Raw genomic sequence first — 14529 nt, forward strand, 5'->3', positions numbered from 1 at the left:
TTATATTTACAAATGACATTTACTACAGATAGCTTACTGCTATTAATATAAAACAACTGAATGTAAAAAAACTTAGCAGGATGTGGTACAGTTTCGACTAAAAAGACGCTTTACAGTATTAAATTAACAATCAAGACAAATCTTACATCTCCAGTAAAGTGACCAGTATGAGAATTTTCTGAAGGAAAGAAAACTAAAAACATTCTTTTTCCAACAGTTTTGTTTCTTGCCATAGCATCTTTAATACATTTAGTATACTCGGTAATCTAAAGCAAAGTTTATTTTAAAGTATTAAATAAGTAGTTTTAAGAACATATTCTAGGGGTGAGAGCACATGTCTAAAAAATGTTGTTTCCTAAAAAAATTTTTTTTGAGACATGATATATTATATCATGTATTAGTGGAATAATGATAAAAAAATGTTTTTGGATGAAATATTAAAATGATTTTGTTTTTTAAGTCCCTTAATGGTTTAAACTCTGAATTTATAAAGTTATATTTATAAAAAAATTTACCATTACCACTTTGATGTTGCAATAAATTGATGCTACCACCATAAGGCTCTAACCATAAGAATATCAATAATATTTTTTTTAGAGCCACCTCACTATGGAATTATCTTGATAATAACACCATGTCTTTAAAAAGAACACAAGTGTTGACATAAAAAAAATCTTATATTGAAATGGGGAAACCAATTTTTCTAACATTTGCAAATTTTAGTTTTTTTTAAATATTATTATATGACAAGGCCTATAATATAATATAATAAATAAATTTAAATATATTCCTTTTAATACTTATGATTTTTTGTTGGTCATTTTTACAGTTAAAATTAAACCTGTTTATTTTTTGTACGATATTTATGTTTGTGTTTGTCTGTATAGACAACACACACAAACCTAAATGTCACATTGTGTGTATTGATATTAATAAGTTTATTTTTTAAACTACTGTAAACTATTAACTTTTAAATAAAATTTGAAAAAAAATAACTAAATATAGAATACATTTAGGGGGTGATACTCTTTTCAAAAGTTTTTTTTAAGGGACACCTTACTACATAATAGTATTATAAACTTAAATGAAAATAAAACACATAAAAAAATGAAATAAAATCTTACACTAAAACCTGGGAACTGATAAATTTTTTTAATTTTTATTTGACAACTACATTTAAATTTCTTGGTGTCTTGGACCATTACATAATTTTTGGAAAAAGTGTGATCCAATACCTAATAAGATAAGTATACAAACAAATTGAAAAATTATATATTTAGATATATAAATTTTAACATAACTGTATAACAACATGTTGCACAGTTAAATAATTTAAACATGTTAAATATACTGTGTAACAAATAATATTTGTTACACAGTATATACATGTTAAATATACTGTGTAACAAATAATATTTGTTACATGAAATTTTTAAATTCATCAAATTCTGGGTTGTTATATATCATTAAAAAGAGCTTCATCTCAATATTCCAAAAGTGAAAAAATTTTTAAAATCGAACCACCCTACAAAATGTTATGATGTTTTAAGTACTGATTTTTTGATATTAGGATTTGTTGAAGAAACTGTGGTCAAAATAAAGTTTTTATAAACTAAAACTATTATAACTTAATCAATTCTTATCCAAAAGTTTATATCTTGGTATCAAAAGATAGATACAAGAGTTATCTACAAATTTATAAAGGTCTCTAGATTACAGGACCATCCGGGGGCAAGAGGGGGCACAAAACCACCGTTCATACCGGCAATAAAGACTAACTATATTATATATATAAAAGTGTTTTTTTAATGAAAATGTAAATTTTTATATACAAGATGTTTTGTAATTAGCTATCAGACCACAGTCAAATGTAGAAGTTTCATTGTCTTTGGGTGGATGTAAGGGTGATGGTTTCAAACACCCTAATATCAAAAATGACTCTTTTTTTTTTATAAATATTTATCTTTATAATTAAAAAGAAATCTAGTATCAAATCAAAAATTATATTTTACTACTTTACAACATCACTAGCAGCGCACCCTTTGTTTCAAGTGGTATAGATGGGAAAAGGGGCGTGTCATCACCCCCCCCCACCCTCCTCTTTTACAACCTAAAAAAAAAATTTTTTTAATGAGATTCGAAAAAATATTTAAATGTAATTAAAATAATAAACTTTAATACAGAAACATATTTTACCAAAATTCAAAATACATCACATAATGCTAAGTTTTAGTTATAGATGGTTCCCCCTCTGACCTGAAAAAAAATTTAAAAACAAAAAATGTTTTATAATATTATTTTAATTAGTTTACATCTTGGCTTTTAGTTAATGATTAAGATATTAAATTCCTTTAATGAAACTTTTTATTATTCATTGTTAACAATAGACATGACGTGAATGTTGCCAATTATTTTTTGATAATTGGACATGCATTTTATTATCTTACTACATGGTTTTACTATTTTTCACGTCAGAGGGGGAACCATCTATAACTAAACTAAGCATTATGTGATGTATTTTGAGTTTTGGTAAAAGATGTTTTTATATTAAAGTTTATTATTTTAATTACATTTAAATATTCACATTAGGAAAACATCAGCTCACAGGATACAATGTCAGCAACTAGCTGGAACTTTTTCATATAATAATCAACAGCTTCAGAATCATTATCTTTTCTAGTCCAGTAAAAAATAGTAATAGCCTTTCTGTGTTTTTTTTTAAGTTTTTCTACTCTGCTATTGTGCAAGACTGTCATTGCTGTATCGGAATCATATCATTCATACTTATTATTGATATAGTATGTATTAAGTATATATTATATTATAGTATATATTTAATATATACTATAATATAGTATATGTTATAGTATATATTAAATATATAATATATTATAAATATAATATACTTTAAATAGTATATTAAATTTAATATACTATAAATATATTATATATGTCTATATATTTTTAGACAAATATTAGTATATTACTAATATATGATATATTCTAAATACATAAAAAAGTTCGATTAACACAAAAATTTTTATTTTTTTGTTTTTATTCATTTTTCTTTTTAGTTAAATATGAACTAATTATTATAATTTTAAAAGCAGATTGAAGTTCCTCTTCATCCGCCCCTCCCCCTCCCCATGTCTCAAAATAAAAGCGGAAAATAAAAATTTAAGTACCAAAAGTGATGCACAAAATAGAGTATGTGCTGCATGAAATAAATCAATGAAATTTGGCAGGTGCAATGAAATTGTGTAAACTTAACATCGAGAATAGTATTGCAAAAAAAACAAGCATTTCTTAAACATTTACTGAATGCACAAAGTATAACTAAGTTTTTGTCATTTAAAAATCTACTTTAAAAAGTTTTTACTGTAATCAAAAGGTAAAAATTTATAAATTTAATTACTCTAGTTATTAAAAAATATCTATACTAATATGTAACTCTAAATAAAAATCCTCAAAAGACGTTTCTCCCTCGATAGCGAAAAGCAAACTTCAAAAAACGTGGCACAGAATTTTAGCACAAATATCGGTTCCGTAAAACGCGTAATTCTACGTACCTAATTCTACTCCCTTCATGGTTTAGGCTGTAAAGTGCTTGATTGCATGCATGGCAAAGATAGGAAGGTCTCTTTTAAAGAAAAATACAAAATGCACTCAAATGAGAAAAAGGTTTGTTTTTTTCTATATTTGAAATATAGAAATACATTTTTTCTATATTTGAAATATAGAAAAAAACAAACCTTTTTCTCATTTGAGTGCATTTTATATTTTTCTCTAAAAGAGACCTTCCTATCTTTGCCATGCATGCAATCAAGCACTTTACAGCCTAAACCATGAAGGGAGTACCATTAAATGATATTGAATCATCTTCCCATCTTATTCTGTGGTGTTTTGCAGAAGAATCTTTAAAGATAGTAACAACAATATGTCATTAATAATAGATCTTAAAATTAAAAAGAATAAAATTTAGTAATTGCATGCTCAAGTTAGTTCTTCAAAAATGTTATACCTATATTGTTAAAGTTTTTAGCAGCTGTGTAGCATGAAAACTTTGACACAGTATCAGTTTCGTAGTTTCTGATCAAAACAAGTACTTCGTCGTATGTCTCTGCAGTTATCCAAATTCCCTCTTATTAAATAATATGATTTATTAAACAGTAAACAAACAATATAATGTTTGAGCAAACAAACAATAAAACTGATGCGTGTATCAACAAATCTTTTTATAAATATGATTTTAGTAATTCATTAATAGTATTTTATACCTCCTCCACTCAATGTTGTTTTTTCTAATAAATTTAAATCATTATCATCTCCGGAAAACTTAACAAACGATAATACTTGTTTTTCCATTTTTGTACTTAATATTTAATCGTTCACGATGTGAAACAAGAGAAAACGTGTTTAACCCTTTAAAATATTAATTAATATTAATTAATATAATTAAAATATAAATGCTAAAATTAATTATGTTAAATCAGTACTGGACAGTCTGGGGACAATTGCGGGACAGTTTACGGGACCTAACTTCACGCTATGGAAACATGTACTTACCTACTCAAAGCCGTTAATGCCAGTTCTCGAACTTTTTTGTCTTGTTTGTTCTCGGTGATAACAAACATACTTTTTTTCCGGTCTGCAACATTTGTTAAGATATTGTTTAAAACTTAACATATCTTTTGCGATGTAGTAAAAAAATATGTAGTAAAGAAACGCAATATTTTGTTAAATATATATATATATTTTTTGTTTAACTTTACTTAATTATTAGAAGTAATATATTTTTTTATATCATAAATAAAAATTCATTTTTGATAACAATAATAAATCCTTATATAATATAAAATTAATAATGTTATTAAATAATGCTATATATCATATATACATATGTATATACTATATATCATCACATATACATACTAATACTATATATATGTATATATATATATATATATATATATATATATATATATATATATATATATATATGTATATATTTATATATATATATATATATATATATATATATATATATATATATATATATATATATATATATATATATATATATATATATATATATATATATATATATATATATATATATATATATCGCAGTGGCTACGGGTACGTCTAGACGTATCTTTAATAAAAAAAGTTAGAGATACCTCCAAACTTTCGGACGCAGAGGGACATTTTATTGAATTTTAATCTTTATAAATTCCTTAATAATCATAGATTCGCGTTAACAATGGCTTTAAATGTTGGTGACAGGTTTAACTCTTTAAAAGAATTAGAAGTAGCCATTAAGAACTATGAAATAGAATTTAGCGTTTCTTTATATAAACGAGAAAGCAGATCTATTGCATCTGCAAGAAAAAAAGGCATTAAGCGAACCTTAAACGACGATTTGTTGTTTTATAGCATGCATTATGCTTGCTATCATGGAGGGAAAAATTTTAAAAGTCGATCAAAAGGAAAGCGTCCAAATCAAAGGTATATGTTATTTAAAAAAATCTAAAGTACGAGTAATATAAATATTATCTTATATATGTTAAAGCAATCAGATAATAGAATGTGGACAGGCTCAAAAATGAAACTTAAATTTGAAAAAAAAAGTTAATTCTCCTAATTATTTAATTTTTTTTTTGATTTATTTTAATAATTTAAATAAATCAAAGCGTTTAAAAATTTATTATATAAAAAAGTTTAACTGTTTGAAAAATCCTCATCTTTTCGAAATGAATATGTTTATATTAAGTAGACCAGTGAAGCTTTTAACTTTGGTTTTTAAACTTTTTATGTCATAAAAAGATTATGTCATAAATGACTGTATTATATATTTTTTATTTCTTTCTTATTGATAGCACATTCCAGATAGATTGCCCATATGGAATCTGGATAAATGTATCCGACAACGGTTCACAATTATGCATACAAAAGTTGGTATTGAAGCACAACCATGTCGTTGACAAAGTCAGTATTTTACTTATCTTAGTTTGAATTATTTTTATTTGCTATTTGGAAGCTATTCTCTGTTAACTGTTTTGCTAAACATTTCTATATTTTTTTACATATATATATATATATATATATATATATATATATATATATATATATATATATATATATATATAATTACTTTTAAAATTAATACAATGTTTTATTCTTGACATGTTTCGTAAAGTTTATTTACATTTTCAAAAGATTATTTTACAATAATAAAAAAATCTGAAAAAAATATTCAAAAAAAGAAGTCTTTACAGAGAAATATTAACGGACAAAAAATTATACATAATTAACCAAAATATTTATTAAAAAATAACTTGGTAAATAACCAATCAAAATAACCAACTGTCAAAAAAAAAAAAAAAAAATAACAAACTGACAGTAAAATTAAACAGATAAGTTTACAGCATAATGTAAATTTGTTTATTAAGTTGCGGACTTTCTCATTTAAAGTGGAGGGTTTCTTTTATCTTTAATTTGTGTTTGGTTGGGGCATTATCCAAAATCTCAAAAGAATCACAGTTAGCCAAATTTTTGCAATCAAGACATAAATTTAAGTGTTTAAATATATGAGATTGTTGATCAATTTTAAGGTGCTCATTTATTCTAGTTGCCAAGTGTCTGAAGGTTTCTCCAATATAACTGGCATTACAGCCAGCACAAGAAATTTATAGACAACATGAGATTTAAGCAGTTTAGAAAGTGACTCTTTTTATCCCTGCAATATTTATGAACAATTTTTGAAATTTTCATTTTAGTGTAATTAGAGTACATTCCAAAGTATGGAAGCTTAAAGTATCTTATATTTAAGCTATTAACAATGTTAGTAACAGATGGGTTCATTTTCTTATTAATATAGGATTTATTTCATAGTAAATAATTTTTTGTGGAAATTTATTATTTTGTAAAACTAATGATAGATTCTTAATATCTTTATCAAAACCAACCCAAGAATTATTAATTTTACATGTACGATCAATCAAACAACAAACAAGTCCAAATTTGTAGCAAGACGGAATAAAACTAAAAAAATTTTGTAAAAGACCTGTATACATTTTTTTGTGATAAACTGAAGTCGAAAACGAATTGGATTTTTTAAATACATCTAAAAAAGCAATCTGCTTATCTTGTTTCTTTTTCCATAGTAAATTTCAGATTTTTATGTTGTTTATTGAGGTGTTTGAAAAATTCTCGAGCTTCATATTCAGAATTAAAAATAGCAATTATGTCATCCACATATCCTTTATAAAAAAATCATGCTGTAAAGGAGCAGTTATTGACAGTTATTAAATTGATTTTGTAAGTATGAAGTTTAAAAAAAATTAAAAAACAAATGTTTTAACTTTTTTTTTACTTTATTATTATTATTGTTATTATTTTTCATGATACTTAAAACTCAGCGAACTATTTTAAGAATGGGTTTAATTTGTAAAATACTATAAAGGTAATTAAACATAAAAAAAAATTAACTTGGTTTTAGCTCATCTGAAATTGGCTACCCACAATTATTTTTGACATTATACTGATAGTGATAATGATAATCTTAACATTATTTTATTTCAGGTACTCCAGAGATTTTAGTAAAACCTATATATGTATTTGGATACACAGATAATAATAATAGAGTCACTTCCTAAACTGCTTAAATCTCATGTCTACAAATTTTCTTGCGCTGGCTGTTATGCCAGTTATATTGGAGAAACCTTCAGACACTTGGCAACTAGAATAAATGAGCACCTTAAAATTGATAAACAATTCCATATATTTAAACACTTAAATTTATCTCTTAATTGCAAAAATTTGGCTAACTGTGATTCTTTTGAGATTTTGGATAATGCCCCAACCAAACACAAATTAAAGATAAAAGAAACCCTCCATTTTAAATGGGAAAGTCCGCAACTTAATAAACAAACTTTACATTATGCTGCAAACTTATCTATTTAATTTTACTGTCAGTTTGTTATTTATTTATTTTTTGACAGTTGGTTATTTTGATTGGTTATTTACCGAGTAATTTTGTAATAAATATATTGGTTAATTATGTATAATTTTTTGTCCGTTAATATTTCTCTCTAAAGATTTCTATTTTTGAATATTTTTTTCTGAGTTTTTTATTATTGTAAATAATCTTTTGAAAATGTAAATAAACTTTACGAAACATGTCAAGAATAAAACATTGTATTAATTTTAAAAATAATTTTATATATATATATATATATATATATATATATATATATATATATATATATATATATATATATATATATAATTATTCCCCAAAATAAGATATTTTATAAAAACTGAATGATAAAAGTAAAAACTGTTTATATATTAGATATTTTACAATTTCTCTACTTGTAGGAATTGTTTAACAATCTGCCAAAAATAAGAAAATTAAACGTGGATGAAAAAGAAGATGTTTGTCGTCTTTTGAGTATGCACGGAAGCAAGTGGCTTATTAAAGATCAAGTTATGAAGGAAACAGGTTTTCTTTAACACTTTTATATAAAAGTTGCATTGGAATTCATACTTATCATACTTATGTTTACCCTCTACATTAAAATTTTTATAATGTTACTTTTTTTCTTAGGTAAAAAAGTTACTCTCAAAGATCTTCATAACTTAGCTGCAAAACAGAAAGGTACCACAGATTTAAAATCACTTATTGCAGTCTTTCAAGAATGTAATGGTTAGTATAAATAATTTTTTGTTAAACAATTAATATGCAATAAGGACACAAATATTGATTTCATTATGAGAGCATTGACTTTTTTTTTTTGAATGATGCTTTAAATTTAAGGTAAAAAATTAAGAAGTTAAATAATAAGTTTTTTAAAGTTAAGAAGATATTTATGAACATATATTGATGGACTGTTAGGATGAGCATTCTTCTTGAAGAACTTCTTAAAGAACAGAGCAGTAATAGATTATTAAAAATGAATATCTATTTTTTTTCTTCTACAATGTTTTGCTCTTAATATAAAATAAGTTTATGAAGCAAGTTAAATAATATGGTAATGAAAATAAATTGAATTTAAAATGATTTTAACTAAAAAAAGGCTTTAATTAAGTTTTTTAATTGAAAGCATTTTTTATTAGCTGGTATTATGATTTGTTTGCATGTTTAAACAACTTTTAATTATATTCTTTTTTTATTTTCTTTAGTTCTACCTTGACATTCTACACTACGACATGACGTTAGTTTAGAATTCATACTGTTGAAATATGGTTTAAATTTAGTAAATTTTTATTAATTGAAATTTACTTTATTGATCATTAGTCAACAGTTAGTAAAAAAAAATTATAATCAACATTATTTAGGTAACAGTACCTTTGTTTTTTTGTGGCATTGCAAAGTAACTTTGTATTCTTTATCATTATTTTGAGAATTTGTGTCATGATTCATTCATATTTGAGTAATTATTGTTTTTTGTTTCAGGTTTTGACTATTTTTATCTCTACTCTTGGAAATAGTGTAGTATTCTTCAATAATATGGGAGTATACTGTTTGAAGGAAATAATATAAAATGCATATCAAACTAAAAATTTATATTTAAACTTACTTTCACAGATTTATCACTACTTTAAAATAGAGAATAAGTCACTATTTATCAGTATATAAGTCACGGTAGAGAAAGACAATAGTTTCACAAAGACTGATCTATTATATAGTTTAAAATTATGAGTTCTCTCTCCAACAAAAGTTGTTAACTGGCCAACTATATTTGGACCAATTAAATTGCAAACTATATATAGACAAAACAAACTGTAACATAGTTGAAAAAACTCATTAATTGAAACGCAATTTTTCAAAAAAGTTGATAACTAAAATTAAAAAAAAATAAAGGTTGCAGATAATTTGTATTATTTCACCAAGGCTTTAAGTCTTAACTCTAGGCGTCGCAATCGAGCAGAAAGATGGAGGCTGATTTTTTTAACACTACCACTGTTGGAAGACCTTTGTACTCACCAGATAATATTGTTCAACCCTTTGAATATATGATTGTATCCTGAGCATTATATAAGCATTAGAAAAATGACTTTCAGCTACCTTGTGTTTGATCTTTGACAAAATTGATCTCAAAAGCAAGTAAACTTTATACTTTATTGTTAATTTCCAAAACACATCACAGTTTGGAAGACAAATAGAGTTCATGCTTTTTATTGGTTGATGAGGTTTATGTTAAGGCAACTATTACATATCATGGTGAAAAATCTATGGTCATGCTAAGAGTGACCCAGAAATGCTTGCTAAAACACTCTTTGCTGTATTGGTTAAATGTCTATTTGCAGGATCTACATTTATTGTCAGTATGGTACCAGTATCTTATTTAGATTCTGATTTCCAGTAATAAATCAGGAAAAAGTTAAAGTTACTATTGTTTTTCTGCATACGTAAATGCATGGAAAATTATAAATGTGCAAAGATTTTCTGATGATGTAAGATTACATCATCCTTTGCAAGCTGTGATTTGAAGTGCTAAAGATACTCGCTTGCAACATTTATTGAAAATTAAACAAATGTGTGAAAATATGGGAGCAATTAATGGTAAAAAATAATAAAAACTTTTACTTTGACAACATCAGATGCAATATTACACACATTAAAAGGTTTTAAAGACTTCACTAGTTTTTTACTTGAAACAAGTAAAGATAATCAGTTTATTAAGCTTGGTGATTTTTTAACCGATCATTTAGAGGAAGTTCTTGGTAAATTAAGGCAGGGTGCTGGTGCATCATATTCTATATCTGATCAGCAAGCTATTGAGAAAATGCATAATTTACCATGCCAAGTTGCTTTTGAGGTTTGATGCAGACTTTTCTGACTTGTCAGAACATTACAATTGTGAGTGAAATTTTTGACATGTTGGATGATTTTGTAAGATCTATGAAAGAAGATAGCAAAATGTGTTATGCGATAATAATGTTAACTTATTTGGTATTTTGTAAGTCTTTAGTTTATGGAAAGTTTCAAATTACTGTGTTTATTAGTGCTTAGATTCAGAGTGTAAACTGTTATATTTATAATTTGTATTCTGTCTTTTTTTTTTAAAGTTTAGAATTCAATATTTATGGATGTATCTATTTACATTTTTTCATCAACATTTAGATTTTCTTTTCAATGTATTGTCAATGTTCAGATTTTAATATGACAATGATTATGAATTTGCTTTTGGAAACCTTTAAAAAAATCTACAAATTTAAGAAATACCTATAATTGCATTGTTTAAGTTTAATAACAAGATCACCGTTTAAAAATACTCTGACAAACTTCATAGTGTTTTTTTTACAAGAGATGATGAATTTAAATTCTAATTCCTTCTTTCCTTATTTTTTAGTTTTGTTGCGGCATTTGCTGAAAGGAGGAAGACCTAATGATGTTACAGTTGTTACACCTGCTGATACTGTAGATCTTAATTTAGATGCTAAGGATCTTCCATCATCTCTAATGAATGAGATAGTAGTTTTTGAAATTCTAAAGCCATTTCTTACAGCACAAGCGTGGAAGGTTTTAAGAGCTTCTTTTTTAAAACGCAAAAAAATGAAAGTTTGGAATTGTCCAATTTGTCTTCTCAATGCTCCTACAGAATCGATTGAGTGTAGCAGTTGCCTTGAATGGTATCACTTTAATTGTGTAAAAGTAACATCCAAGATAAATAAAAATTGGTACTGTGGTACTTGTCTGTTGAATGCTGAATCTTAAATTTATTAAAATTATTTTGTAATATTAAAAAAAGTTTTCTTATTTATGTATATTTATAATGGCTATTTATAAAATATCTATGGAATAATTAATACTTATTCAGTTTAGTTGTTTTATCTCAACAAGGTTTTAGTAGTTTTAATAATTTTAGTAGTTTATAATTTTTATTCTAAATGTGACGTAACAAGGTCGTTGGGGGTTTGGGTTTAGGTTTTTAGTAATAGTAGCAAAGCTTAGCAGTCGATTTAATTTACATAAAGTGATAAAATATATTAGAAATATAGTATACATGTGCTGACAATACACTAAGATTTTTTTTAAATAAATTTAAAAATACTTTCAAAAATTTTATCGACAATTTGACAGTAATACGACTGTTTTAAACTGAAATTTTATGTTTTCTTTGACAAAAGAAAATATTATTGTAGCCCCTCAGAAATTTATATTTGTTATAACTATGTTAGCATAAATCAGACTTCGGAATAGATGCAAAATGGGTTTTCTTTGCAATCAGCCATGGAAAGCAACCTTGTAATAGTATAGGAGGAACTGTTAAACGGCTTGTAGCTAATGCTAGTTTGCAGAGAATTTCTACAAATCCAATATTGAACTCACATGATATGATTACATATTGCACTAACAACATCATAGGTATAAACTTTATTTTTATTTCAAGTGAAAGTTTAGTAGAAACAAGATTATTACAATCTTAACGATTTAAAAATGTAAAAACATTACCAGGAACTAGAGACTTTCATGAATTTATTCCTGTATGTCAAAATGAAGTTAAGATAAGATACTGCAGTGATGACACTGTGCCTAGTTTGACTTACAAGTTTAAAAATTGTGAGATGCAAGTTGCTGTGCAAAGTTGATGTGGAATTTTAATTTATTTACCAACATGGCCCTTGAATCTTGAAAGATATTTGCTTGCTTCTTTTTATCAATTATTACTTAGAATCGACAGTTTGTGTATGTCTATGATATGTTTATGACAATATTTTTCATTTGTTAAAAAAAATTACCAAATTTTGTTTTGTTTTACAGTTCAAAGATAAACAAAAAAATATTTATAGTTCACTAATTTGTATAAAGATTTGTCAATTCATAAAAACACGGAATTCAAAGAGTTAATTCGTTTTGATATTTTAAACTGAGTTTATGGATATTGTCATGGATATTGCTGCTTTACACCTCAGGGAATACCTCTTATTTTTTTGACTAGCTCTGAGTGAAAATACCTGTTTTTAATATTTAAATATTTTTAATTGAGTTTATTAAATATGCATATTGTAGTTTTACACATAAGTGAGAACTCTTACTTTCTGGTTGTGTCTAAACATAAATATCTATTAATTTTTTGTCTCAATATACTTTCAATCAAAAATAAAAATTAAATTTTTTAGATTAGTAAGTCAAAAAAACAGCTCAGTTTTTTTTTTATATATTTGTATATACTTTAGGAATATAAAGTTTGGAAATATATAGATCATAACCTTTTCTGTAATCCTTCTTAAAGTAAGCATGTTTACTTTTAAATTTTGTTAAAAACGCCGATTTACCCTTATTGATTTATTAATAAATATAAAAAAATATTATTTCTTAGTATAATTTTATGGTTTAGCATCTAATAATATGTGGAAAATTTCAAATTATGAAATAATATAGTTAAGGTAACAACGTATGTATCGACATTTACTTGTTACTAAGGACGTTGCTAGGGGATCGTAATAAGTAAAAATGTTACTAAGTTTTGAATTTCAAACTAGCATAACTTCTAAAATATTTGTTTAAAACAACTTTGGGGAATTCTTTTTAGCGTAGTTAAGTATTTTTGTTGCAAAAATTAAGTCATTTAGAGATAGTGGGTTATTTTTTTTTTGATTTTTTGTTGTTGTTTTGACACGGAATTACCCGAATCTGTTTTATGGCTTCGGTAATTAGATGTATTCGGATATATTATATGGATACGGTATTTATCCATCCATCGCCGAATGTTTTTCTTAATTCTCGTTAAAATGGCTTAAGTTTTTTTTTTTATTATTTACTTTATTAGTCCTAATGATCTTTTCACAGACCACCGCCCCATATAGAATAGCATTTAATAGATTAGCTCTCCATTTCCAACCGTATCGAACGGCTTTGCGGTCGGGGTCCAAATGCTTAACCTCTACGCAATGGTTGCCTACTACGCTACGGTTCATTGCTAAAATTCAGGTCAGAAAGTTTGAACCTGTTCTAATTTTTTTTTTCTTAGTAATTCATCTAGATTTTTCTATATGTCCAAAAGTTTCGAATTACCTTTATCTTTATTTTGCTAGGAATAGGTCTAAACATTTCTACCGCGCCCGATTGTTTGGACGTATCTTTAACATTTTCTGTAAGTAATATGTCTAAACCTTCCTTCCGCGTCCGGAAGTTTGGACGTATCTTTAACTTTTTTTGTTAGGAATACGTCTAAACCTTCCTACCGCGTCCGAAAGTTTGGACGTATCTTTAACTTTTTTAGTTAAGAATACGTCTAAACCTTCCTACCGCGTCCGAAAGTTTGGACGTATCTTTAACTTTTTTTGTTAGGAATACGTCTAGACGTACCCGTAGCCACTGCGTATATATATACAAATATTATATGTGTAGTTATAACTAGTAGTTATAACTACTAGTTATAACTATAATAACGTTATTATATATTATATAATAACGTTAATATGCATAATATGGTATGCATACTGCTAAAATTATGGCACAATGATTGTGTACTTGACTGTACATACAATGGCTATGTACTACATAATGGTAATGTT

General features: G+C 25.7%; 1 protein-coding gene across 1 annotated transcript; it reads left to right on the forward strand.

Moving 5' to 3' along the window:
- Nucleotides 1-5126: 5126 nt before the first annotated feature.
- Nucleotides 5127-11827, forward strand: LOC136088765 (uncharacterized). Its single transcript, XM_065813408.1, has 5 exons — nucleotides 5127-5508; nucleotides 5880-5988; nucleotides 8383-8506; nucleotides 8612-8710; nucleotides 11361-11827. The coding sequence occupies exons 1-5, from the start codon at nucleotides 5264-5266 to the stop codon at nucleotides 11723-11725; spliced, it is 942 nt and encodes a 313-aa protein (XP_065669480.1). The 5' UTR covers nucleotides 5127-5263; the 3' UTR covers nucleotides 11726-11827.
- Nucleotides 11828-14529: the final 2702 nt, after the last annotated feature.

The sequence above is a fragment of the Hydra vulgaris genome, chromosome 12 (assembly GCF_038396675.1).
Source record: "Hydra vulgaris chromosome 12, alternate assembly HydraT2T_AEP".
NCBI lineage: Eukaryota > Metazoa > Cnidaria > Hydrozoa > Anthoathecata > Hydridae > Hydra > Hydra vulgaris.

Excerpts from the sequence above, each read along its gene's own strand:
- LOC136088765 (XM_065813408.1), top strand. The coding sequence starts at position 5,264 with ATGGCTTTAAATGTTGGTGACAGGTTTAACTCTTTAAAAGAATTAGAA. Across the intron at positions 5,989-8,382 it reads ACAACCATGTCGTTGACAAA|GAATTGTTTAACAATCTGCC; the intron begins GTCAGTATTTTA and ends CTCTACTTGTAG. Across the intron at positions 8,507-8,611 it reads TCAAGTTATGAAGGAAACAG|GTAAAAAAGTTACTCTCAAA; the intron begins GTTTTCTTTAAC and ends TTTTTTTCTTAG.